The sequence below is a fragment of the Ammospiza caudacuta genome, chromosome 14, assembly GCF_027887145.1.
Source record: "Ammospiza caudacuta isolate bAmmCau1 chromosome 14, bAmmCau1.pri, whole genome shotgun sequence".
Classification (NCBI taxonomy): Eukaryota; Metazoa; Chordata; class Aves; order Passeriformes; family Passerellidae; genus Ammospiza; species Ammospiza caudacuta.
Window position 1 is genome coordinate 18,558,969 of NC_080606.1, and position 25,171 is coordinate 18,584,139.

General features: G+C 40.6%; 1 protein-coding gene across 3 annotated transcripts in view; it reads left to right on the plus strand.

Annotated features, from left to right (window-relative positions):
• DIAPH2 (diaphanous related formin 2) overlaps window positions 1–25,171 on the plus strand; it is a 171,055-nt gene that overhangs the window by 97,366 nt on the left and 48,518 nt on the right. For all 3 annotated transcript variants that reach the window (XM_058814155.1, XM_058814153.1, XM_058814154.1), the window contains 3 exons: window positions 3,912–4,077; window positions 13,336–13,471; window positions 22,699–22,794. In XM_058814155.1, the coding sequence (XP_058670138.1) occupies window positions 3,912–4,077; window positions 13,336–13,471; window positions 22,699–22,794 (398 nt within the window). The remainder of the gene's footprint in view (window positions 1–3,911; window positions 4,078–13,335; window positions 13,472–22,698; window positions 22,795–25,171) is intronic.

Consider the following 25,171-nt stretch of genomic DNA (forward strand, 5'->3'; position numbering starts at 1 on the left):
CAATCTGTGATTTTTGGTTTGGTTTGGAGTGTGAAACCAAGTTTGGAGTTTTTAAATGAGCACGTGGCAAAGCTTCAATCTCTCTTCAGGAAATCTGTTGGAATGAGGGATTGCTGTTACACAAAGCTGACACACCTCAGACTCCTCACTGATTTTTTTCATGAAAATTTTTGGCACATCTGGCTCTATTATGAATGAGCTGGGAGATTAGAAATCAAGAGCTCATGTGCATCCTTCATTAAAGAGGACACCATTGACTCAAACTTTCTCCTCTAACAAATTAAAACAGATATTTAGGCCGGGTGGTTCCTCAGGCCGGAATCCTGCTCTGCAGTGGCATACAAGAAAATGTGGGAAAACCAAACTTCTGAATAAAGTACTTTGTGCTACTTGAACAAGCACTTTTAAACTTGATTGTAAAAAAAACTGATTTTTGGTTTGGAGTGGTGAGAGTGAAACCAAGTTTGGAATTTTTAAATGAGCACTTGGCAAAGCTTCAATCTCTCTTCAGGAAATCTGTTGGAATGAGGAATTGCTGTTACACAAAGCTGACACACCTCAGACTCCTCACTGAATTTTTTAATGAAATTCGTTGGCACACCTGGCTGTGCTCCCCTGGATCACTCCATTGCCTGAATCACCACATTTCCAGGGGATGTTTTCCACTACTAATAGGTTCGAAGTAGGAAGGTTGAATGAAGCACAGAGTGGCAGTAACTTTAATATTGCATGTTCTATGACTGGGAACTATTGTCTTTGCATCTCTGCCTTTTCTTCAAAATGAAGCCCAGCTGAAATCCTCAATTCTCCCTTGGCTCACCCTGTTCATCTGTCTTGCTGCCACCCCTTTGTCTTGCAGCCCATCTGTTAAAGATATTTTTTTACTTGCAGTTCGGTGCTTAATAGATAAAAAATAATAATGTTGAAATTACAGTGTCTATTTCTAGAGTGGTGCTTTAAAATATCTCCTTTCAGCGGCACTGCTGGGTTTTTTTAGTGCTTACTGTTGTTATTTGTTACGTGAGTGCAGCACCAGTGGAGAGCTGGGAGCTCTGCCTCCAAGAATAGGCTGCAAATCTGGAATTGTCCAAGTATTTTTCTTTTTTTTAGACTTTTCAGTCATTTTTGGGTTTTTATCACATAATGTAAGATTGTTTTTTAAAGGATCCACTGAATTAATCGGTACATTTATATATATTTCTATTTTGGTGAGCTGCTCACAACAGCAATCTGCTGACTCGAAGGCGATTCGTGTTTTTCTGAAATTTTTAGTCTGTGCTCAATAATTCAGTAATGTGCCATTATTACCTATTTAATGTATTCTTGCCATTAAACTTTCATTTCCTTTTGTGCAGTTAAATGTCACTGAAGACTGAACTGCGCCAGGTTTATCTTGAGATGAGCAGCTCAACAGGCCAAGCTTGAAATTCTAATCAAGCAGCTTAAACTTGTTTTCAATAAACTGAGAATTAGGTGTTGCCACTCCTGTGGCACTGTTTGGGCAGATAATGTTTCAAAATCTTGATTTTATAAATTAATATCCATCACTGAGTGGGTTTCTGTTTTTAAATTAAATTTAGGAACTACCAGCTTTGCTCTTAGACCACCGAGGCTTTAGTTGGGAGGATTGCTTGGAAAAATTGATATTGATAAAGTTTTCAATGATACTTTTAAGAACCAATTTTTTAGTGTTTATTTATTTATTTATGACTGTCTCTTAGTTAAAATGGGCACATCCAGGTGGGATATTGCCCCCTTTCCAATGGAAGGCATTTTCAGCTCTGTTTCCCTTGTGCAGGGACAGCCTTTATGTGCTCAGCAGCCCCCAAGAGCTGCAGAACCACTGAGAACAGAACCTCCACCTGCATTTCCAGGCTTTACCCTGCAATTTGCTGCCTGTTTTCTGCAGGATCCCTTCTGGGTTTGGTCCTGTCTCAAAAGTAAATGGGTTTTTTTAGGCTTTCTCTGTGCGTCTGTGCCCTGTGTGGTTTGCAGAGCCTGGGGTGTCAGCAGCGATCAGAAATGTGACCCAGCAGGCTCTGAAATGAGGGGGAGCTCTGGGGGGAGGCTGGAGCGGAGCTGTGCCCCGTTCTCCACCAGAATTGCCACGGAAGGCGCTGCCAGAGGAGCAGCCATGGGCTCTGCAGGGCTCTGCAGCTCAGGGAGCCTCTGCTGTGCTTCGTTCCTTCATCATCCTCAATGGAACAGCAGCAGATTCAGCCTGGAGCAGGTGGGCTCTGCCCAGTCCTCTGTGACTCTGCAGCCCCAGACCACCCCACAGAACACAGAGCAGGCTAAAATGCGCTTGCTTTGAGGGAAAGCTTTACTAGCTGGCACCCTTCCTCCAGTTCCAAAATAATTGTGTTCATATATACACGTAGTATAGTTTTTAATATACAGATATAAAAATAGATATAATAATATATAAACATAGATTTATATATCTATATAAAATGTATAACTTATAACTTATATATTATATATTATATATATTATATTATATATTATATACTATATATTATATACTATATAATATATATTATATATTATATTATATACTATATATTATATACTATATTATATAGATTATAGTTATAATATATAAAATATAGTTTGATATAATATATATTTATATATACAAATATATATTATATATTTATTATATATATAAACATATAAAATATGTATATTATATATTATATAATATATAATATATAGTATATAATATATATTATATACTATATACTGTATATTATATATTATATATTATATATTATGTATTATGTATTATATATTGCTTATTATATATTATAATAGTTATAATATATAAAATATAGTTTGATATAATATATATGTTTTATATATAGATATATAAAAATATATATTATATAGACTTTATATTTATAAATATATATAAAGTATATATAATATATGTAAAAATATGTATAAAATATAGTCATATATAATATAGTTTAAATATATATATTATTATTTATATATCTATTCTAGAGATATTATAAATATATATATATTTATATAGTTTTTTTTCACGTAGGGAGAAAAAAGCACCATATTTTTCTATTTAGAAGCATTCTATCAAACTTTTAATGATGGCTGCTGGGATGAAAGTCCATCTCAGTCTCATTTCCAGGCTTCCACACTTCCTAAGGAAAGGAAAACAAGCCTTGTGTTGTTCCATGGTGTTTTTGTCAGTAATAATTTCTCAAAGCTGTTTGTCAGTTTGCTGGGATGGGTGGGTGGATATTTCATTTTGTTAGTTGGGTGAAGTGACAGAGTTGGGATTGTGCCTCAGAAAGTGAACCTGATACAGGCAACCCGAGGCATGCCCTGTGTGCCTGGGCACGAAGGAACCACAGAGAAGAATTCTGTGATAAAAGGCAAAGCAAATGAGATGTCATGCTGTGTGACTTTGTCATTGGTAGTTATGCACATTTTTATATAAAATATGTGTGTGAGGTGGGGGACATGGCTTCACTGGAGCACTGAGACCGTAGATTCTCACAGCAAACTGAATTTCACCGGGTGTTTTCATAGAATTCTTTTTATAGAATTGGTCATCTCTTCAATTAAAAGGGCCTGCAGCATTTAAAAATTTTGCAGAGCAAGTTGTGTTCTCTGTCAGTGGCAAATGTTCACCATTGGAAAGGGATTATTTGATGGAAGTATTGCCATGAACTTGCAGACATTAATAATGTTAATTCATAAAATGCTAATATTACTAATATTATTAATAATATTTATAAAAATGTCATATTTGTAAGCACATTTTGCAGTTGTAACCTTTGTACTGAGAGCTCTTTCCTTGTATACTGTTTCCTTTATTTACTGGGGTTTTATTTTTATTCCTTTATTTGTGCTGCATTTGAGGCATTTTCCTTAACAAAACCTCACAGCTTTGCTGAGAGTGCCCGAGAACAATATGAAAAACTGTCCAACATGCACAACAACATGACAAAACTGTACGAAAATCTGGGAGAATACTTCACCTTTGATCCCAAAGCAATAAGCATAGAAGAATTCTTTGGTGATCTGAACAACTTCAGAACTCTGTTCTTGGTGAGTAATACCTGCAGAATGTTATGTAACATTTTTCTTATAGCTTTTTCCCCCAGTTTTAACTCTTCCCTGTCTCTCTGTTTTTTCTGTTATGCTAATTTTGTGTTTTGTTCCATGGCAGGAAATTGAGTGAAGGTTTCCAGAACCGTTTAGATTTTTGTCATGACATATTGTCCTCCAGTGTCTAAGCTGACAACTCAACTGTGGATAACGTTGAGCCAAATTTAATTCAACTTTGATATTTTAGCAATGTAATGAATCAGGTTTAACGGACCAGAGCAAACATTAAAAGTTCACAGTGAAAGATTTTTGTTTTCGTAAAAGGGGCGAAACTTTACAAAAAAATAATTAAGATTTTTTTGCGACATTTTGATGCTTGCAAGAAGTTTCCCCAGAGAAAAAATATGCTGAAATTCCTTTAATCTGTGGGATTTACTTTGAAAAAGTATTAAGTACTGATAAGAATTGAGGAGCAATCAGATAAGAGTGGGGTAGAGAACATCTCCAACCATTCCCTGTGTTAAATTTGCCCTGTTCCCATTCCTGACACCTCCCTGCTCCCTCCAAGGGCTCCATCAGCTTCTTTTGGAGTTTTGTTGATTGGCTGAAGTGTAATTCCAGATATTTTATAACCATTGATGGCTCATCTTATCCTGTTTGCCATTCTTTTATGTCCTTGTTAGAACAAGAACTGTCTGTTGAATAATTCTCCTTTCCTGTGCCTTGAGCCAGGTCAGTTTGGAGGCTCCAAAGTCCTCCAGGTGGCTGCAGGACCACAGGAATGAAATAAACATTTCCAATCAAATAAACATTTCCACAGGATTCCCCTTTGAACATGAGTCAGATTCAAAGCTGAGAATAAATAGAAAGGTGTATTCTCCTGGAGCCAGCTGCAAATGGAATTGCAAGTACCTAAAAGGGTGGTTTGGTGTGGGCTTGGTTTTTTTCCTCTATTTGTTGTGGGTTTTCTTTTTTTTTTCCTCTTTGCAGTTAAAGATCCACTGGATAATAATATTTTTTTATTATTTAGAACTCTTCTGAAGAAGAAATATTTTTTAGATTTTTAGTCCTTTATTCCATTGCAAGTAAACACAAATTTCCATTGTCCTTGAGGACAACCTGATACAACATCAGGCCCAAAAGGATCAGGCTCTTATCAAATAATGATTAATCCTGCCTGGAGCAAGATGCCAGTTTGTTCTTTGCCATTTTTTGTCTTTAACTTGCTGTCTCACACTCTGTATCAAGTGACCTGTAATGTTTTCAGGCTGTCACTTTCTCAGTGTTTGTTTGTGTTGGTGGCAGAGGACTTGAAAACCTCCACCAAATGTGTCACTCCTGCATTTGTAAATGAGCATAAACTTCCTTTCCTGTGCTGTGGAAGTTGTATGAAATATTCACCTCAGCACTAGAGTGGAAAATTTCCTTTTTTCTTAAAAAAAAATTCTTTTCCTTAAAATTTCCCTTTTTTCTTTTTCATTTAAAACCCCACTTAAATGATTAATGTTTTAGATTTTGTTTGCTCTGTGGGCTGCCTTTAATGCAGATGGTATTAAAGGTGAATTTTGAGTCTAGAAAAATAAAGTTTTTTTGAAGCAGGAAAAGGGATTTTTGGGTCCAGTTGCATGAAATGCAGAGAGGCTGTTTTGTTTGGAGTGATATTTTTTATCTGCTAGACACTTTTATCAGTGGGGACTGCCTCCCTGACATTTGTGTAAATGCAGCTCTTTGAATAGGGAATTAAATCCTAAAGTCCATTGTAAACGCACTTTGAGGACAAGGGTTTGTTCCAGTTCCAGGCAGTGTTTAAGCAGATGTGAGTAACTCATCAGGCGGCAGGATGAGAGATGGCTTTGGTGAAACCCAGTGAAATAAATTGTCCTTTTGTATCAGCACTGCTATTGATTGATGGCTGCTGTGTGCCCTCAGGGCAGCATCCACAAAGTGAAAATCTCCCCAAAATGAGGAGGCACATTAAATGATCAGCAAACTGAACACTTTTTATTGGTGCCCACCTCTCTGGGCTCCAGGATTTTGTGAGATTGATGCCCTGCCCCAGACAGGACAGGAATATCAGTTATATTTCCTTCATACCAAGCAGCTTTTCCCAAGTGCATTCAGCATCCTGAGTACAAATGGACCTGTGAAAACCTTCCTTCTCCCTAATATTTGTTTATTACTTGCTACAAAGGAGGTTTCAGGCTCTGTGACTCAGGAGTGGTTTTTGTGGTGGCTTTTTTGAAGTGTCCCTGGAATGCAGCAGGTCATTTGCTGCAGTAATACAACTCAATGAATCTACAATACATAAATAAATACATAATAAACATCTGATTTACCATGAAATACAGTGCATAGGCAGGCTAAATTCCCAGCTTTCAAACTCATAAATTGTGTTTGTAATTCAGGAGTGGTTTAAAAGAAAGGCTCTATTTATTCATTGTTCTCTCTGGTTATTTGTCTGGGAATACACTTCATCCCTTCTGCCTAAAAAGTAACAGTTCTTTAATGCAGCCTGAAAGATAACAGTTTCCAGCTAGCAGGAAGCTGGGAAAAAATCAAGAATAATGAGCAAGAAGTATTTTCTTCAGCGAAATTTCCCAAGAGGTGGTACCAAAAGTGAAACACTGTCCTTATTAATAGGCAATATACAGCAAACCCTTCCTCCCCCTGCCCAAACCCAAAATACAAACCTTGTTTGAGCTCTCCCAGTTCTCATCTGAGTGTACACAATGGGTTTAATCATTATCCTGAACAAATCAGGAATTTGGGGGTGCTAGGAAAGGATGCACGTGCTGGAATTCACACAGGAGCAGTAACTCAGTTTGTTTACCAGGGGTTAGTGCTGCTAGAGAAGTACTTTCTTCATGGTGTAAAACACAAGGATGGCATTTCTCTTGGAAGCTCCCCAAAAGGTGCAAAAATAAATAACAATAAAAGAAATTAAATTGAGTTCAAGTACGCTGTGTTGGCAAGGGTAGAAATAACTGCCCAGATGGAGTTGGGATTTTGTTCTGACCTTGTTTCTCTTTTGAGGTGGCTCTTTGTGGATGGGGAAAAAGCACTGGATGCCACATTTCAGGGTAGAGATGGCATTGATTAGGGAATATTTTCACAAGTTTTATGGAGAACATGGTCCAGAGGAAACCATGAAGTTAAATTTCCTCATCTTGAAAGGAACAGGATTTAAAAGGTTTCTTTAGGTTTTTTTTCTGTTTTATATTCAGAGCTGGTAGCAGTGAGTCCAACTGAGAAATGTCATTATTTCCAGGCATTATCTTTGAAAGTTTGTAATATTTAAATGAGGATTTTGAATCCTCATTCCACTCTGAAAGCAGAGCCTGGTTTGGGATTTGGGCTGAGGCAGAGCTGAAGCTGTTGAGGATCTCTTGTGAGGCTTTGCCTTCATTAGCTGGCTGTGCCCAGGGCAGCAGAGACCCTGCACAGGTGATGTGTGCAGGTTCCAGCTGCCAACATCTGCACTCAAACCCTTCTGAAAACCCTGGTGTTAGAATGAACCTGACTTCTCCAACACCTCCAAGCTTTCTTTCACATGTATCACCTTAGCCTCGTCATTCTGTTTGTTCCTATATCCCATTAAGATAATTTGATAATTGGAATCCGCGTTTGTCGTAATTGTGATTCCAGATTGATCAGTGCATTATTGCAGCTTCATTTAGTGTGATGCTGCTGCAGTCAATTACAGCTCATTCCCCTCCTGGCACGTGTGGGAGAGCCCAGGCTGATGGAGCTGCTGATCCTGTCAGAGCACAGTGCAAGGTGTAAGGAACCCCCAGGAAGGGGTTGCAGCTGTGGGAGCGTGTCCCTGCAGTTGTTTTTCCCACATTTGTGATTTCTTTGCACTGTAATGCCATAATGCCACCCACCCTCTGCAGTGCTTCCTTCCACCAACCGTGTCTTGCAGGCAGTCTGCAAAGTCTTTCCAAGCCAGGCATTTTTATTTTGTTATTTAATTACATTTTGTCCTTATATACTACACTGGGTGTAATTCTCACAGTCTCTTTTAAAATCTGTCAAAATTTTCTACCCAGAAACTTTGAAACCTTTCAGCATGTCACATTCAAGGTCCTGCTACTAAAAAGAGTAATTCAGGTTTTTTACTAGATTCAGGCTCTTGTATGAACAGTTCTTACAGATTTATCTTAGAAAGAATTTTTGTTAAAAAGTCTAAAGGATTGTGCTCACATGATGATGTGCCAGAACACTGTTTTTTGTCTTCCTTGATCCAGAAAGATTCCCTTTGGAACAAAACAATAGTTGGTCTGCCCTGGGCTGTGGTTTCTCTTTAAAGGTTGTACCCAAACAGACAACATTTGTTTTCCTGGGTGTGTTTTTAGTAAAAACAGTGATTCAGCTTTGTTTTTGTGTGTGTACTTCAGCTCTGGGTCCCTATCAGGAACAACCTGAACGAGGTGTGAGTGTTTGTTCTGCTATCCAAGTATTGATGGACAGGAGCAGGAAACCAGTCCCAAACCTATCCACTCAAGGGCCCTTTATTAATGATTCCATCTTATTACCCAGTGCAGTAATTAAGTGATACCAAGGAGCTTTTCATTGGTACTGTTAAATTTGGTGAGTAAGCACTGCAAAACAATTTGGTGAGTAAGCACTGCAGAGCTCGTGTGCCTGGGCAGTTTTTGGTGGTTTTGCAGCCAGCAGCAAACCCTGTCCCTCCCTGGACAGGCAGCTCCCCTTGCCAATCCCCCTGTCCAAGCCCAGCACATTTCTGTCCCTGTCCCATCCCCATCCTCTGCTCAGTGCTCCACTGCCACCCTGCAGGAATTCAATTTTCTGCCCTTGTTTAATGCCATCTCTTCCCCATTATTTCCACGGGGATAACAATGTATTTAAATGTGTTATCCTCCAAGGAACACCCAGGAAAGATCTCCCTTTTACATGCACACTGATTGCTCAATCTGCTGTATTTTACCTGAATTTCTGTAGATTAATTTCCAGATAATCTGAGCTGGTCGTTACTAAAGATTTATGGCTGGGGAAGATTATTTTGCTGGAAGTTCAGCTGACATATTTTGCAGTTGCAAAGCAAATTTGGGAAGGCCTGAGGGATCACAGGCAGCCTCATTATTGGTGCATGACCGCTTTGTAGCCAGCTGCATCTTTAATATCCAGGGAGATTTGTGCATTACAGTTTGTTTTCTTTCTTCTTGTTTTTAATAATTTACCTTCGAGAGTCTATTTACAACCGTGTCGATGTGTGAATATGTTTGTCTGTCAAAACTTAAGATATGTGCAGAATGCAAGAGATGCATTAATTTTTTATTTGCTTCTTAAGGAAGCCAAGCTGTAAACTGGCAGTGCTGAGTACCAGAGCTGCACTTCAGTGAATCCTAATAAACACAAGGGGGAACATCAAACTGTGTGCTCCTTCAACTAACTCACTTAAAAAGAGATAATATTCCTTGCTGAAGCTCTTTGCTCTGCTAGGAGAGACAATAATTCAGTTTTGGTTTTATTATAACAAAGCAAACCCACACTCAAACTTTGTCTAACTTTTAATTTGCTGTTGAATTAGCAAAACTGCTTGCCCTTATGCACCAACCAGAATAACAGAGGGTCATGAAAAGCCCATCAATAAAAGGGTTTTATGCATTTAAATATTTCTGTCTGCTGAGATTCACTCGAAAATTATTTCTCTTTTTGCATGCACTTACGTGTTTTCAGAAGACAGCATCTAGATGAGTACTTTTCAAAATGTGCTCTAAAGCTGTTGAGAGGGCTTTTATTCTTACCAGAGGATTGCTTCTTTGTCTGATTTCTAGCTGTTAGATTAGTTTAGTTTTAATTGGAGAATAAATTTAGTTGTCCAGTAGATCCCTATGAAGAGTAGTAAGTTCTTTGTCACTCTGTATTGCAGTATCAAAACTGCTGATTTTTATTCCCCCTTTTAAAAGCAATTACAGAACTATTTTTTATTTTTTTTTTTAGTTTTCAAAGTGATCTTTACCCTTTGAAGTAATTCAGCCTGTAAAACTACACAGAAAGGGGATCACTGGCATTTGAGAGTTGAAAAAAAACCCTGCTAATCTGGAATAGCACTGTTCTGTGTTAGAAGAAATCCACTGCAACTCAAATGTTTGGAAGAGAAAAGGTCTGGGGGAATATAAAAGCATGCCATGAGAGAGAAAAATAACCCATTGTCAGTAGAACTGTAGGAAATGGAACTGAAAGGATTGATGCAGTTCAGGGAGAGCAGATGCTGTATAAACCACTGTATAAACCACTGTACACCTGAGTCAAAATTCTCTTTATTTACATTCATCATCCTTCAGCTTTGAGAAACTATGATCGAATTTGTTAGCAATATTAAATTAAATATAAAGCATGTTTATAAATGTAGATGGAAATAGATTTCTTTTGCTTTCTGCCCTGACTCTGATAGCAGGTGGGAGTATGTTCTTGCCAATGATTTATTTCCAGCTTTCAGCTAACTCTGACTAAATGCATAGCAGTAAATGACATAACAAATATGGAATGGGTAAGAGTCCAGCTCCTGATGGAGGGGAGCAACAAGCAAGTCCATTCCAGGAGGTGGATGGGTGTACATAGATAAAAAGGGCTCCTCTCACACACAGTTATCAATATTTTCTTATCTTGTTGTTCTCCAGGAAGATGAAACCTTTCTTTTGAATGCCTTTTGGTTTTTTTTTTAATCACCATTGGTATCCATTCTGTTTTATGAAGTGCTGTCTGAATCTTCCTTCAGATAGAATTCATAGAGTTTGGCTCAAGGAGAATTTCCAGATAAAATTTAACTTTAGAGCTTGTTTAGTTCATTCTGCTGGTAGAAAATGTGATGGAATCTGTGATGTGATCACAGAATGTCAGTGGCTGCTGAGCTACCAGTGCAACCACGATGTTTCATATTTGCTTTCTCTGTGAGACTGGGGGCATCTCCTCCCGTTCCAGCAGTAAAATGAAATTTCTGTCAGGTGGGATTGAATGTGCAGTGACAGAACTGTCCAAAACCAAAAGGGACAAGACATTGGCTTTGCCCTTCAGTTGTCTTTTTTTCTGGCAGAAAAGGTGCTTGTGGTGTTTGTGCTGCAGCTGGCTCAGTGCTGGGGCAGCCAGTGCTGGTCCTGGTGCGGTTTTCCTGGTGCGGTTTTCCTGGTGCAGTTTTCCTGGTGCAGTTTTCCTGGCGCAGTTTTCCTGGTGCGTTTCCTGGCGCAGTTTTCTTGGTGCATTTCCTGGTGCAGTTTTCTTCGTGCATTTCCTGGTGCAGTTTTCTTGGTGCATTTCCTGGTGCAGTTTTCCTGGTGCAGTTTTCCTGGTGCAGTTTTCTTGGTGCAGTTTTCTTGGCGCAGTTTTCTTGGTGCAGTTTTCTTGGCGCAGTTTTCTTGGTGCAGTTTTCCTGGTGCAGTTTTCTTGGTGCAGTTTTCTTGGCGCAGTTTTCTTGGTGCAGTTTTCTTGGTGCAGTTTTCTTGGTGCAGTTTTCCTGGTGCAGTTTTCTTGGTGCAGTTTTCTTGGTGCAGTTTTCTTGGTGCAGTTTTCCTGGCGCAGTTTTCCTGGCGCAGTTTTCCTGATGCAGTTTTCCTGGCGCAGTTTTCCTGGCGCAGTTTTCCTGGCGCAGTTTTCCTGGTGCGTTTCCTGGCGCAGTTTTCTTGGTGCATTTCCTGGTGCAGTTTTCTTCGTGCATTTCCTGGTGCAGTTTTCTTGGTGCATTTCCTGGTGCAGTTTTCCTGGTGCAGTTTTCCTGGTGCAGTTTTCCTGGCGCAGTTTTCTTGGTGCAGTTTTCTTGGTGCAGTTTTCTTGGCGCAGTTTTCCTGGTGCAGTTTTCCTGGCGCAGTTTTCCTGGTGCGTTTCCTGGCGCAGTTTTCTTGGTGCATTTCCTGGTGCAGTTTTCTTCGTGCATTTCCTGGTGCAGTTTTCTTGGTGCATTTCCTGGTGCAGTTTTCCTGGTGCAGTTTTCCTGGTGCAGTTTTCCTGGCGCAGTTTTCCTGGCGCAGTTTTCTTGGTGCAGTTTTCTTGGTGCAGTTTTCTTGGCGCAGTTTTCTTGGTGCAGTTTTCCTGGTGCAGTTTTCTTGGTGCAGTTTTCTTGGCGCAGTTTTCTTGGTGCAGTTTTCCTGGTGCAGTTTTCTTGGTGCAGTTTTCTTGGTGCAGTTTTCTTGGTGCAGTTTTCCTGGCGCAGTTTTCCTGGCGCAGTTTTCCTGATGCAGTTTTCCTGGCGCAGTTTTCCTGGCGCAGTTTTCCTGGCGCAGTTTTCCTGGTGCGTTTCCTGGCGCAGTTTTCTTGGTGCATTTCCTGGTGCAGTTTTCTTGGTGCATTTCCTGGCGCAGTTTTCCTGGTGCAGTTTTCTTGGCGCAGTTTTCCTGGCGCAGTTTTCCTGATGCAGTTTTCCTGATGCAGTTTTCTTGGTGCAGTTTTCCTGATGCAGTTTTCCTGGCGCAGTTTTCCTGATGCAGTCTTCCTGGTGCAGTTTTCCTGGTGCAGTTTTTTTGGCGCAGTTTTCTTGGGGCAGTTTTCCTGGGGCAGTTCCTGGTGCAATTCTTGGTGCGTTTTGGAGTGAGGCTCTGGGTGCCATCAGAGTCTCTGCAAAACAGGCTTAAGTGTGGTGTTTGACCTCAAGAAACCCCTGAAATGGCACACTGAAAGATGCTGCCCCTTGCTTGAATGATTATTCTGTATTTGGAAGCATTTGGGAGTCTTGGATTTTTAATTTGCTATATATAGCAAATATATAACCCATTACCTCAGAGACCTCAGGTATAACCTGTTACCTCAGAGACATTTAAGTCATAGCCTAAAAGTTCAGCTATTTTCCATTGCTTCTCCTGTGTGTTCTGAATTTTAGACATCCAGACTGGCTATATCAACAAAAATATTTGATGAGTTATATTTAAATTTTAGCACCTGAGTTTCAGCCACTTGTAATTGAATTTCCATCACAGTGGACACTTGGCTTCCTCCCCATTCATCCCTCCTAAGAGCATGGCACAATATTAATATTGCAATCTTAATAGGCAAAAATACAAACGTTGCTGCTGGAAAGAATTTTTTTTCCTTATCATAAATACAAAGCTATTTCAGTTTCTCATTGCTCTGATCAATAATTCTGACATGTACAAATGCTGTGGTGCATTATGTTCTCTCCAAGATTTCTGACCGTGCTCTAAGTGTTGGGTCAAGTCCCTGGTTCCTTCTCCTCTTATTTCATTTCAAACTGGGTTATTTTGGTTCTCCTCGGCGCACACACACTCACATTCCTTTGCTCTGATGCAGGAGGCATTAAAAGAAAACAACAAAAGAAGAGAATTGGAGGAGAAGACCAAGAGGGCCAAGCTGGCCAAGGAGAAGGCGGAGCGGGAGAGGCTGGAGAGACAGAAGAAGAAGCAGCAGCTGATTGATATGAACAAAGGTAAGGCAGCGCTTTTAGCTGAGAGATTGTCATTAAAAAAGGCAAAACCAAGTCAGGAGTAATAAACTGAAGGCTATTTCTGATCAATATGAGAAATACTTGCTGGCTGTTCTGAAAGCTGGAGGAAGTTCACTTTTCAAAGTGGAAAATTCTGTTTTGTTTCAGCCTACCTGGTCATGTCATCCCATTTCTGCCACTTAATGTGTGTAATGTTCCTTTCCAGGCGTGGTGTTGGGAATTATTGGCTTTTTTGCATTTGTAGCACTTAATTGATTTTTTTTTTTTCCTTATGGATTGACTTCCAAGAAGAAGTGTCCTCCTTGCTTTGTTGTTAATTTCATTCTGTAAACATCTCTATAATCAAGGCGTTGTGGCAATTAATGTCTTTCTTTTTGGGCTTGGGGTCTGTGCTAGGATGGATGTTCTCCCTGTAGTCCTATTAGGAGCTGGAAAATCTAGTTGAGCTGGGAGCCTGAGCTCAGAGTGACATTTCAGCACGACAAAAAGCAATGTGTTGAGCTTGTCAGCTGGGGGAATATTGTATTCCACGTGAGACCTCTGTGACAGAGAGGGAGCTAAGAAAGCAGAAGGAATGGGTGGGCTTGATGTTGATGCTGTGCAGATTTCCAGAAGGTCATAAAACAGAGGCTTTATTCTTACCTGACTCCAGAAGGCAAGGAGAGGTAAAATTGGATTTAGGCAAGAGATCACTCGCAGTTTTTTGTTCAATTTCTGAGTTTGTGTTAATCTGCTAATCTGACCCAGCAATAAAAACACCTGTCCTTGTTATCCATTTAACAGGCCCTGCTCAGGGAGAAATGCTGCAGTGGCACCACAAATCCTTGGCCTTGCTGCAACTGGCGCTGCCTGGAATGTTCTGTAGCAGAAATTCCTGTCTATGGATGACAAACTTTATTACCAGATCATTTAAAGATTAGTCTCATTTCAGTTTAAGTCCTATTATATTAGTCCTATTTCAGTATAGCTATAAACAAAAAGTAGAATTTAAACACAGGGGGATGCATAAATACATTTTCTTTTCTCTGTGAAGTTAAACCAGTGAAGGTTTTAATGAGAATTTTCTAATACATTCTTTTAGGATATGATTAATATTTCTTTAATATCTGCCACCTGCCACAAAAATGCCACAAAAGAATAGAAGAAAAGGTTTCATCAGAAGGCTGGCTAAGAATAGAATAGCAAAGAATGGTAACAAAGGCTTGTGTCTTGGACTCTCTGTCCGAGCCAGCTGACTGTGATTGGCCATTAATTCCAAACAACCACATGAGACCAATCCCAGATGCACCTGTTGCATCCCACAGCAGCAGATAACCATTGTTTGCATTTTGTTCCTGAGGCTTCCCAGCTTCTCAGGAGGAAAAATCCTAAGGAAAGGATTTTCCATAAAAGATGTCTGTGACATTCACCTTCGTTTTTCTGCATTTTCCCCTTTCCAAGCAGGTGTGGGGACACCACTCTGAGCAGTGGCACAAATCACACTGACAGCACTCTGCTTTCCATCAAGAAAGTCTTTTCCTATTAAATGATACAAGTAAAGTTCCATTTTGCATTGTAGTCCTCTCTCAATGAAAATGCAAATGTATGAATGTCTTTACATGGCCCAATGCACCAAACCTGCCATTTAAATAACTAATGTTTGGAAACCTGTGACACAAAGTTAGCTTAATACTTCTAAATTTTTTTTTTCCAATTTGTAAATATTTTAAAACATCCATTTCACATATTACAGCTCTGCTGCTGTGGTGGGAGGAGGGCTAAACCTCCATCCCCAGTGGATTCCATCACATTGATATTCAATTGACTATTTTTGCCAAATAACTAATTTTTTTCTTGATGCAGCTACTTCTGTGTGCTCATTGCTGCTTATATAAACAGTTTGTAAATTTGTCTAAGTGAATGTGACACAGCAGGCTTAGAGGAAGGAGGCAGATGTCCTCTCAAGCTGTCACTTGGACAAGGTGATTTTCACCCAAAGGCTCATTTTAACCTCACCCTCTCTCAGCTCTTGCTCTGCATCTCCCAGAGTCAAATTTGACTCAGAGCTGCAGCCTTGGAGGTCACAGCAATTGGCTTCCTGCATTTGACAGCTTCTTGTGCAGTTCTGTAAAAAGGATTTTTCCTGTTTTCTGACTGTTCAGTGACCGCTTTTTGTGTGGTCACAGATTAGGTTAGTTGTAATTAATTAACTGAAAATTAATATCTGTTTCTTGGTGTAACTATAGAAAAGCACAGTGTGGCCAGAATCAAGAGTTGTTCTGGATATTTTCTAGTGATGAAGGAACTCGGACTTTGGCAGTGTTTTGAAGACCCCTTTACTCAGTTTGGTGGTTTTGTGCTTTGTGTAACTGGGCTGCCACAGAAACACTACATGTAAACTGATAAATTTGCTGAACATTCCAAAATATTTAAAGATAAATGCAAAAAAAAAATTAAAAAAACACTATAAAAATGAATATTTCAAAAAGTTATCAAGCTGGTTAGCACTGAAAAGCCCAGGTTTCCAGGTGAGGTTGGGAGGCACAGAAATGTTTGTGTCTCATGCACACACCTGCAGATCTGGAGTGTGACAGCTCAAATCATGAACAATTTTCTCCTTATGGGAGATGAATTGGGAGGAGAATCCTTTCATGGCTCCCATCTGATTCCACATCTGCAGAGTTCCTGCAGCATTGCCTCTGTGTGCGTGGTGAAGGGAGAGGGGAGAATTGGAGAATTGGAGAATTCAGCTTCCTGGAGCTGCAGAGTGTGACTGCAATTCTGATGCAAATGTTATTTAATCAGAAACAGTTTTGCTCTTCATTATATCTGATTACCATGGCAATTAAAATCACCTTTTAACTACCAGCATTCGGATAAAAGATAGAATGAGCTTTCTCAGTCCCAATTAGGGCTGAATTAATTGTTTTGAAGACATATTACCACTCTTCCCTAATGCAGCTGAAGGTAATGCCAGTGCAGTTCTGTGCAGGAGCTTGATGGATATTCCTGTTTTCCCTTTCCAAGTGCCCCCATAGCAGATTTCATGGGTTTTTCATTCAGACTGGTGTGTTGTGTTTCCTTGGGCTGGTGTTTGATTTCTCTGGGGCAGGATATCATTCCAGGGGTTGCTTTTGCTGCAGTTTTCTGATGATTCTGTGCTTTTGTGGTTGGTTTGTCTTCCTTCCACGTCCTTTAGCATAAACAGAAATCCATACTAAGCTTATTACGAGTTACACGTTATTTTGTAAATGTCTTTTTGGATTTCTCTATTTGCTGGTGATTGCACGGGCTACCTGGAGTGGTAAATCTTGGCTCTTATTTACATTTTAAAGATTATTAGTTTGTGGTGCTGGATGTCAATGAGGCAAACGTTGAAATTCCTTTGGGAAGTCATTATTTCTCATATTGACATTGATGGTCTGTTTGAATATGCTGCACACCTCCTGAAACCTGGTATTCACAGAACAAAAACCAGACTGAGCTTTGCATTGTGCTCCAAGGTGAGCATCTACAGGTCTGAGTTTTCCTCTTCAAGCAGTTCTGCAGGAATTGCTGGAAAACTTTGCAAGAGCTGTTTGTGCAGAGTTTGAAGGGGTGAGAATGGGGTGAGTGTCAGAGTTACTGAGCTGCTGCTAAATGGGTCAGAACCAGCTCAGGAGAAATGCAAATGGATGTGAGCATGGACAGGAAGCTAGAAAGAAATTACAGCTTGAGATTTAATCTCACCTTTAAATGCTTTGCTCTGGAAAAATTTGGTTTTGATATTGAAGATGGCCCATATGGTACCTTCTGATTGAGTTTATTGGGGGGAAAAATTATTAGACTGACAAATCTGTGACTGGGATAATTGCAGGGAAGGAAGAGAAATTGGATTCTTTGCTCTTAAAAGTAGGTTTCTTGGGGACTGTTTGCTGAACAGTAACAAGTAGTAACTTCAGGGAGTTTTCTATGCAAATTCAACTTTTCCTCAGAGAAATTGTGTTGCAAAAAGTAGGTACTGTTATTAATGGTGAAAGTAGCCTTAATTTTGTTTATATCAGTGTAACTGCTGTATAGCAGTTGATATTTTGTAGAACTTACAATGTTAAAAAGCATTTCAGAAATAATTATTGATCAGCCTTTCTGTAAGGCTGTTCAGGGATCAGGGTGGGCTGGGGAGCAGAATCACCCCTGGCTCTGTGTAAGGGCTGCTCAGTGATAAGAAAAATCCCCCTGAATTATCAACAGTTTCCAGTTCCAAAACACAGCCCCCACAGCTGCTGTGAGGAAAATTGACTCTATCCCAGTTAAACCATCACCATTATTAAAAAAAAATAAAGTAAAAAGTCATCAAGAATGTGTAAGAACTCCCCTTTCCTTGAAATGTGTTCCCAAAACTCTTTTCCTTAAGATGTTAGAGTTGTTCAATAATAAGGAACTTTTAAAAGGAAATTATTAACAATGGTAAGAGTATTTATGATTTGTTCTGCCTTTTCATCACAGAAATTTAAAGTACCTCAGTACTGTAGCTTAAATGCAGCCTTGGAGCTGCACAGAACTTTATTTACAGGTGCAATTACTGAGCTATCACATGGGATTTTTTGGGGTGGGTATTTTTGGTGAGCTGCACAATCTTTTCCTTCCCACACAGAGGCAATCTCTTCCCATTTCTCCAGATAATTCACATTGCATCTCTTTGAGGTGTGGTCCTTGCAGGACCAGGGGCTGTGTGGGGGCATCTCAGTGAGGCCACAGCAGACCTTGACCACTGGGACATTTTCTCCCAAAAATTAAAAAATGTGCATTTCAAACATTGTTTTCAATCTCCTGCCTGTACAACAAAGCAGATTTTTTTTTTTTCTATTAATTTATTTAAGCCTGAGGTCAGGTTATCACCAACAATATTCTTAATTGGTGTGTGAGCAAGGCTTTGCCTTGTTTTGTGCACTGACATGAGCTGGGGTTCACTTCCCAGTCACACTGTCCTAACTTGTTCTCCCCTAATTAAAAAGTAAATAAGAGGCACGAGACACCACTCTGCTGCAAGCTGCAGAGCAGCACTGCTTCCTGGAGAGATTTATTATGCATGCAAAGTGAATTTAGCAAATGAATAAAATGCAAATATATGAGGAGAACACAAAAACACGCTTTCCCAAAGACATTGAGAGCTGACCTTTTTAAGTGAATATATTGCAATTAAAAATTCTGGTGCTGGTTATGAATAAAAAGTCTTGTTTAAAAGTTTCTGCAGGACACCCATTAGACTTTGAAAAGTGCATTAAAGTTCAAAGCCAAACAGGGTAGTGCAAGATGTGAATAGAAGCACAATTTTAAAACCCTTTGGAGCGGCAGGAGGCAGCATGTGTTACCTAATGAGATATTTGACTGGACTCTTTCAGTAAGGACCTAAATTTATGAAAAAAATTCCTGTAAAATTCCTGTAAACCTTTACCCAAATGGCTGTGCAATATCTACACTTCTTACTAACTTAGATCAGTTTGCAGTCTGTGTATTTGTAATAACGAGTACAAGATGTTTGCAAGTGCACATGGAAAACACTAGAAAATAAAAATGTGCCAGCAAGATATGTTTGTAAATGTGTGCAGGTAGTCCATCAGAGCAGACTGGTTACTGGAGGGATTGACTGTTGATTAAGGAGGGAGGGCAGCAGAGCCCCAGGAGCAGCAGCACCTTCCCAGCCGTGGCTCTGAGCTGAGGGAAGCAGATCCATGGAGCTGCACCATGGGCTGAGCTCTGGGGGAGATCCTGCAGCCCCCAGCTCTCCCAGCAGCTGGCACCTGCTCAAACATCCCCCAGAGTTCCATTTGGAACCCTTTTGGTCACTATTGCTGCCTGGCAGAGCCCAGCAGGACCAGGCTGGGTTCAGGGGCTGGCGGTGCCATCCTGGGGCTGTGCTGCACTCAGAGGGTTTTGGGTTTTTATTTTTGCTCTGCTGGCACTGCCCGGGTGCCAGAGCACAGCAGGAGCTTGTCCTGCATCCTTCCAGGGGCTGCTGAGTGTGGCTGAAGGAACTGTGCTGCCTGAGGCGCTGTGTGTTGGAATGCACCCCCTGTTACACCCAAGGCTCTTCAGGGCTGATTTCTGTCCTGTCACTGCTGTAACCAGGCTGGAACTGCTCCTGGAACCGCAGGATCTGGGCTTTTATCGCTGTTTCTTTGGTCACCTCTCCAGATTGGAGCTCTTGGGCATTCCCTGTTAAAGAGCTCGTGTGAAGTCACAAACATTAATTCAGTTATCCCAAAGCTTCTGCGTGTCTGGTCTCTTCAGCAGTGCAAAGAGCAATAATATTGTTCTGTGGAAGAATAAAGTTACTTTGTCTTGATAATACATTAAAAATGGCCCAAATCTGCTGAGCAGCACTGGTGTGAGCCCTGGTTCCTGCAGGAGCATTTCTGTGACTCCCAAAAACACACCTGAGTGTGGTGCTCCAAAACAGAGCAAACACAATTGGTGTCAAACCCAAATCCAAGCAAATGGGGCTCGTGGTTAACACTCCAATTCATCACTGAGAATATTTTGCAGTCTCTTTAACACCTGGAGTCAATCTGGCCTTTTCTAAGGCAAATCAAAGAAATTACCAATTTTTTTTTTTTGCATGTCTCCACACATTTTCTCTTCTTTAAATGCTTGGGGCCAACTTGGAGCAGAAACAATGAGGAAGAAAATTACTTGTTCCAGATGAAACTCCCGTACTTGTGTACAGTGAAAGACATCTAAAAGACAAATAATGATTATGTGTTTTATTTCTGCTGACAGGAGTGCTGGAAATAAGTTTTTAGTTTTCAAACTTCTGGCAATTTCTTTGTTTTTTATTTGTGTCTATAAATTGCTGTGGTTGGTATAGAAATGACAAATGGAGGAGGTTGCTGGTAGTATGTGAAGAACTGCAGCAAGAACTATAGGGAAAGACTGAAATTCCTGTTGAATTTTATTTATCAATTTTAGTCAGGACTCCCTGAAAATGCAGTTCTTTGTCCAGTTCTTACTTAACCACCTGAAGACTGTGATTAGGATGCACTGCTGAGATCAGACCTTGCATGAATTTGACTTTGAGGAGTTAAAAATGTCATCACTCTGTCCTGCAGCCTCGTCAGTAATGTGTTTTATGTTGTATATGCTGGCATCCCAAAGCCAGGCTGGCTTTTGGCACTTGCAGTAATTAGCAGGTAGAGCAGCTCACTCAGCAAAAAAAAAAAGGAAGGCTGCATAAACATTCATGAAGTATTGAAGGGTTTTTGTCTTTTTTAATAAACTCTGCCAGCTCTTACTTTTAATGAAGATCGAAGAATATTGTAATTTTTCTACACATTAAATATTCTAGATATTAACTAGTTCTGGGTGTGCAGTCACTGCCATTAAGTGTTTCAGACCAACTTGATGTGTATTAATTTGGACAAAGTGTATTCACAGACCTTTGATTTTGAAGGTAAATTTAATACAGAGCCAACAGCAAATCAATGAATAAGCATGGGTAGGATAAGAAGCACAAAGAAAAACAATTATGTTGCACAGTTTGGAGGAAATTCTGGCTTTGGATGTGAGTGGGAATTGAGAAAAGCTAATTTGCTTATTTGTTTTGCAGGAGCTCATTTGTTTAAGGCTTTTAGATGGAATGTAATTAAAACTGGTATTTCAGAGTCCTGTGCTGGTTCCTGCACTTGCTCTGCTCCCTTTCTCCTACCCTGGGTGTTGTGTAGTGTGTGCAGAATGGTTTCAGTTAGGTGGATGTATAATTTAAAGGTATCCAGTAGTTATTCTGATGATCAGCTTGTAGAAATTTGAGCCAGGCTCTGTTTTAGGTGTGCTCTTACATCAGCTGTGGATTGAGTCTAATAAATCTGAATGTAACAGAGAGCAGGACAGAAGAGCTTACTCATTAAAAGGCTGCTTTTAAACGTGAGCATTTGAGAGCCTGAATGTGCATCTAACATCCCACACCTCGTGTGAGTCAGAAGGTTTTTACCATAATGTAATTTTCTTGCATAAAGGAATGATCTTCCCTTTCCCAGATGGGGAAATTTGGGAGTTTGGAGTCTGAGAGATGCGGATGAAATGTCCACCTCCCTGCTGAGCCTAACCTATATTTTAGTTTTGGGTTATAACACAGATATGGGAACAGAAAGAGGCATTCATCAGTAGTTTTGTAACCTTTCAGTTCTTTGACCTCTATTTCTCATGCTGCTGAATGCTGCTGTCAACTGTTATTAACAGACTGGAATGCAAAGGAATGTAAAGACTCAAATATATAAAAAGAAGTAATTTTTCCACCCAGATTTCCATAATGTACCATAAAGTCCAGCAATTTAAAGGCTGCGAGTTAGCTTGGATATGGAAAAAAGCAAAATATAAAATGGAGCAGAAGTAAAATTCAGCCGTTAAGAAATGTTACACCACTGACTTCCACTGCATGATTATCCCCTCTTCACTCTCCTTATGTCACCTGAAGACCATCCATGCTATTGATTGTATAGATGATTTTCCCAAAGATCTAGTGAGTCATGAAGTCGGGAGGCATCATATAAAATATTTTCTGTGTGCTGCAATATTGAACTCTCTGCTGCTCAGTGCCATCAGATGCATTGATTAAATTGACCTGGTTGCACGTCAGGAAAGCCTGCGGCCATCCCAGCAGCGAGGCAGCCATCACTCACTCAGCAGCTGCTGCCCCTCTGCATGCTGAGGGTGGCATCAATAATGCCCAGGTGACATCTCCAGGTGAAAGAAGGGTTGGCATCACCTTTGCCTGGTGGGCATCGCCCACAGCAGACAGTGCCCCCTGCCCTGAGATGTGCCCAGCAGCCTTGCTCTGAGGTGTGCCTGCCTCTTCTTTGGCAGCATTGTGGAAATGGGGCAACTCTTTTGCCACCCTGGCTTTTTAAGATTTTCTAAGCCTCCTGATGCTGACATTCTTGTAGCAAACTTTCTCACACACTTTCTGTAAACAACTCATTGTTTGGCATTCCTTTATGGAGGAGGAGAAAGCTGATGGACTGTTGGTCAGTCCGGTGTCATTGGAGAGGTGGCACTGTCACCCTCCAACCCGCTGTCACTCTTGGACATCTATAAATGTTGGGGTCAGAAAATAAACTTCCCTTTCCCTTCACCTTGAGAACAGCGCTGTGCGCTCGTGTTCTTCCCTGTCCTGTAGCGACACTCTTGGACTTCTGTTTCCCTCTGAACCTGGCGGCAGCCGTGCTGATGGAGTTTTGTTTTCCTGCTCCCCACAGAGGGCGATGAGACGGGGGTGATGGACAGCCTGCTGGAGGCCCTGCAGTCGGGAGCGGCGTTCAGGGACCGCAGGAAACGAACGCCGCGAGCGCAAGGTAAGGGAGATCCTGCAAACCTTGGGCCGAAGCTGAGCGGCCTCAGCTGGGCCACAAACACGGCAATCTGAAGTTCTTTGGCAAAGACTTGCCGGCAGTTTTCACCGTGCTGCTGTTGGGCACTGAGCCCCTGTGAAAGCCCACCACCATCACAGATTCTTAACCTGCCGCTCGAGCTCCGAGTGCCCTAAGGGCTCCTGTTGTCTTTAAAATGGCATTTGAACATCCCTGCACTCAGCGTGCTTCATTCTTACAGCTGTAAGTATAATTAATTCATTGTAGGTGGTGCCATGAGGAGTGTTAGCTCCTTAACAAATAGGATTTGAGTGTTCAGCTGATCATCATTTCCAAGCACTGCTCTTGGGTGTGTTGTGCTCTGGTAGGAACTTCCAGTTTTGGAGTCTTAAAAGTAGAAATGCATTGAGATAGTAATGTATTATATTTAAATAAATATCTATATTTACTTCAAAGTAAAATGCATTAAGATAGCTTCGTTTTCCTGAGGAAGACAATGGCATTGGACTCTGTCCACTTTACTGAGCAATTGCTTCTGCCTGCAGAGCTGATTTTGAGACATTTTGAGACTCAATGGCAGCATTTCCTTCGTTCACTTCTCTGCTTATGATATTCCAGTGGCACACACTTTGTGAAATGCATTTACTCTGCTTTCACTTTTCATCAAAGCTCATGGTAACCATGTTTTGCAATTTTTCATCTCAAACATGACTTATAGTAAAAAATGCAGTCTTAAAAAGCTACAGTTGAAGTTATTTGGCATAAAATCAAAAGCTTGGTTTGGATATGTTTGGCAAAGAGGGTCATGAATAAGCCATGTTAATCCCCCTGATCCTCAGTGAGCTGGGGTTAGGTTCAAGTTGGCTGATGATTCTTTTTAGAGGAACACAAGAGCAAAGGCAAATTCTTTTACTCTCTATAGTAGCAAAGGTAGTGCATAATTATTTTTAATTTGCCATATGCATGATCTTATGGAAAAAAAATCAAATAAGTGACTTGATTTGTTCATAATCTGAAGTCAATTCCCCTCCAGTTCCAGGATCATTCTTAATTCAGGGCTTGTTTCTGCTCTCAGATCAGACGTGAAAGAAATCCTCGATCGAAGTTTGGTTTTTCCCCTATCTTGAGAAGTATCATTTTGAGAGATGGTTTCCCTGTGTTGTGGCTTGAGGAGACATTAGTCACCAAGAGTGACAAAGCAAAGCTTCCCAGGGACCAGAGGAGATTGCACAAAACCTGCTGCAGCTGAGCAAACAGAAGATGATTGAACCTGGGGCAAAACCAGGGATTCCTCAGCAAAAATGGGGGACAGAGCTAATTAAAAATCCCTTTGGCTGATTTTCTGCTTTATGTAGTTACTTTGAGTTCTGTGTTTGGAATTTCACTGGGCCAGGTGATATTCCAGTGGGGCTTTTAAATGCAAGGAGTTTGATTGACTTTGGAGAATTCACTGTGAGAAAAGGACTGGCTCCTCCAGCTCCAAACTGGCCAAATGTGAGTGTTCTGTAAGAGAAGAAGGCCATAAAGTGAAATTTTCAGGGGTAGCTAAGAGCTGAGAATAGGATGCAGTAAATGTTAGTACCAGTTAAATATCTCATTGAAATGCTCATGTAAATTTTCTCATGTGGCTTAGAAATGTACGTGACATTTTGTGAGTAACTTGTCTACACACCAAGGTAAAAATGTGGCTGAAATGTGAGCAGTGAACTACAGCATGAAAATCCTGGGACCACATTTGCATCCTTCCATATCTCTCCTTCAAAAAAGAAGCACTGACAGTTCCCTCCTTGGTGCCACCCTGTCCTGCAGAGTTCCAGCCAGTGAGATTGGGATAAACAATTCCATGCCTCCTCTGGTTCAGTGGAAGGGGGGAAAAAAAGGAAATAAAAGGCCTGGAAAGAAGAGTTTGGGGGATTTCTGGGCTTGTTGGGTGGTGTGGTTGTGATTGGCAAATGGAATAATTCTGTTTGTGGGTAGGGAACAGTGCAGGGGTTTTCTGTGAATTGTTGGAGCTGAACTGCTCTGGAGTTTGGGTTTGGGACACTCATGGGGAAAAATTAATAAAGGTGTTGCTATTTCCAAAGTTGGAATCGTCCAGCAAAGTTTTGGCTTTGAGCTTGTCTTGGTTGCACATTATGGTCTGAGAGGAAAATCCATTAAAAGTTTTCTGCCTGTTTGGACACAGATCTCATTTTTCTGTGTCAGTTGTGGTTGGAGTTTAGCAAGGAGAAAAAACAACTTCTGCTTGTTTACTTCTTGTAGTTTTGCTAATTCCTTGGTAACAGGTGGCCCCTACAGAAAGGCAAAAAAAAACCCCTGTCCAAACCCCTAAAAAACCCACAGAGAAAATGCCCCCAAAACC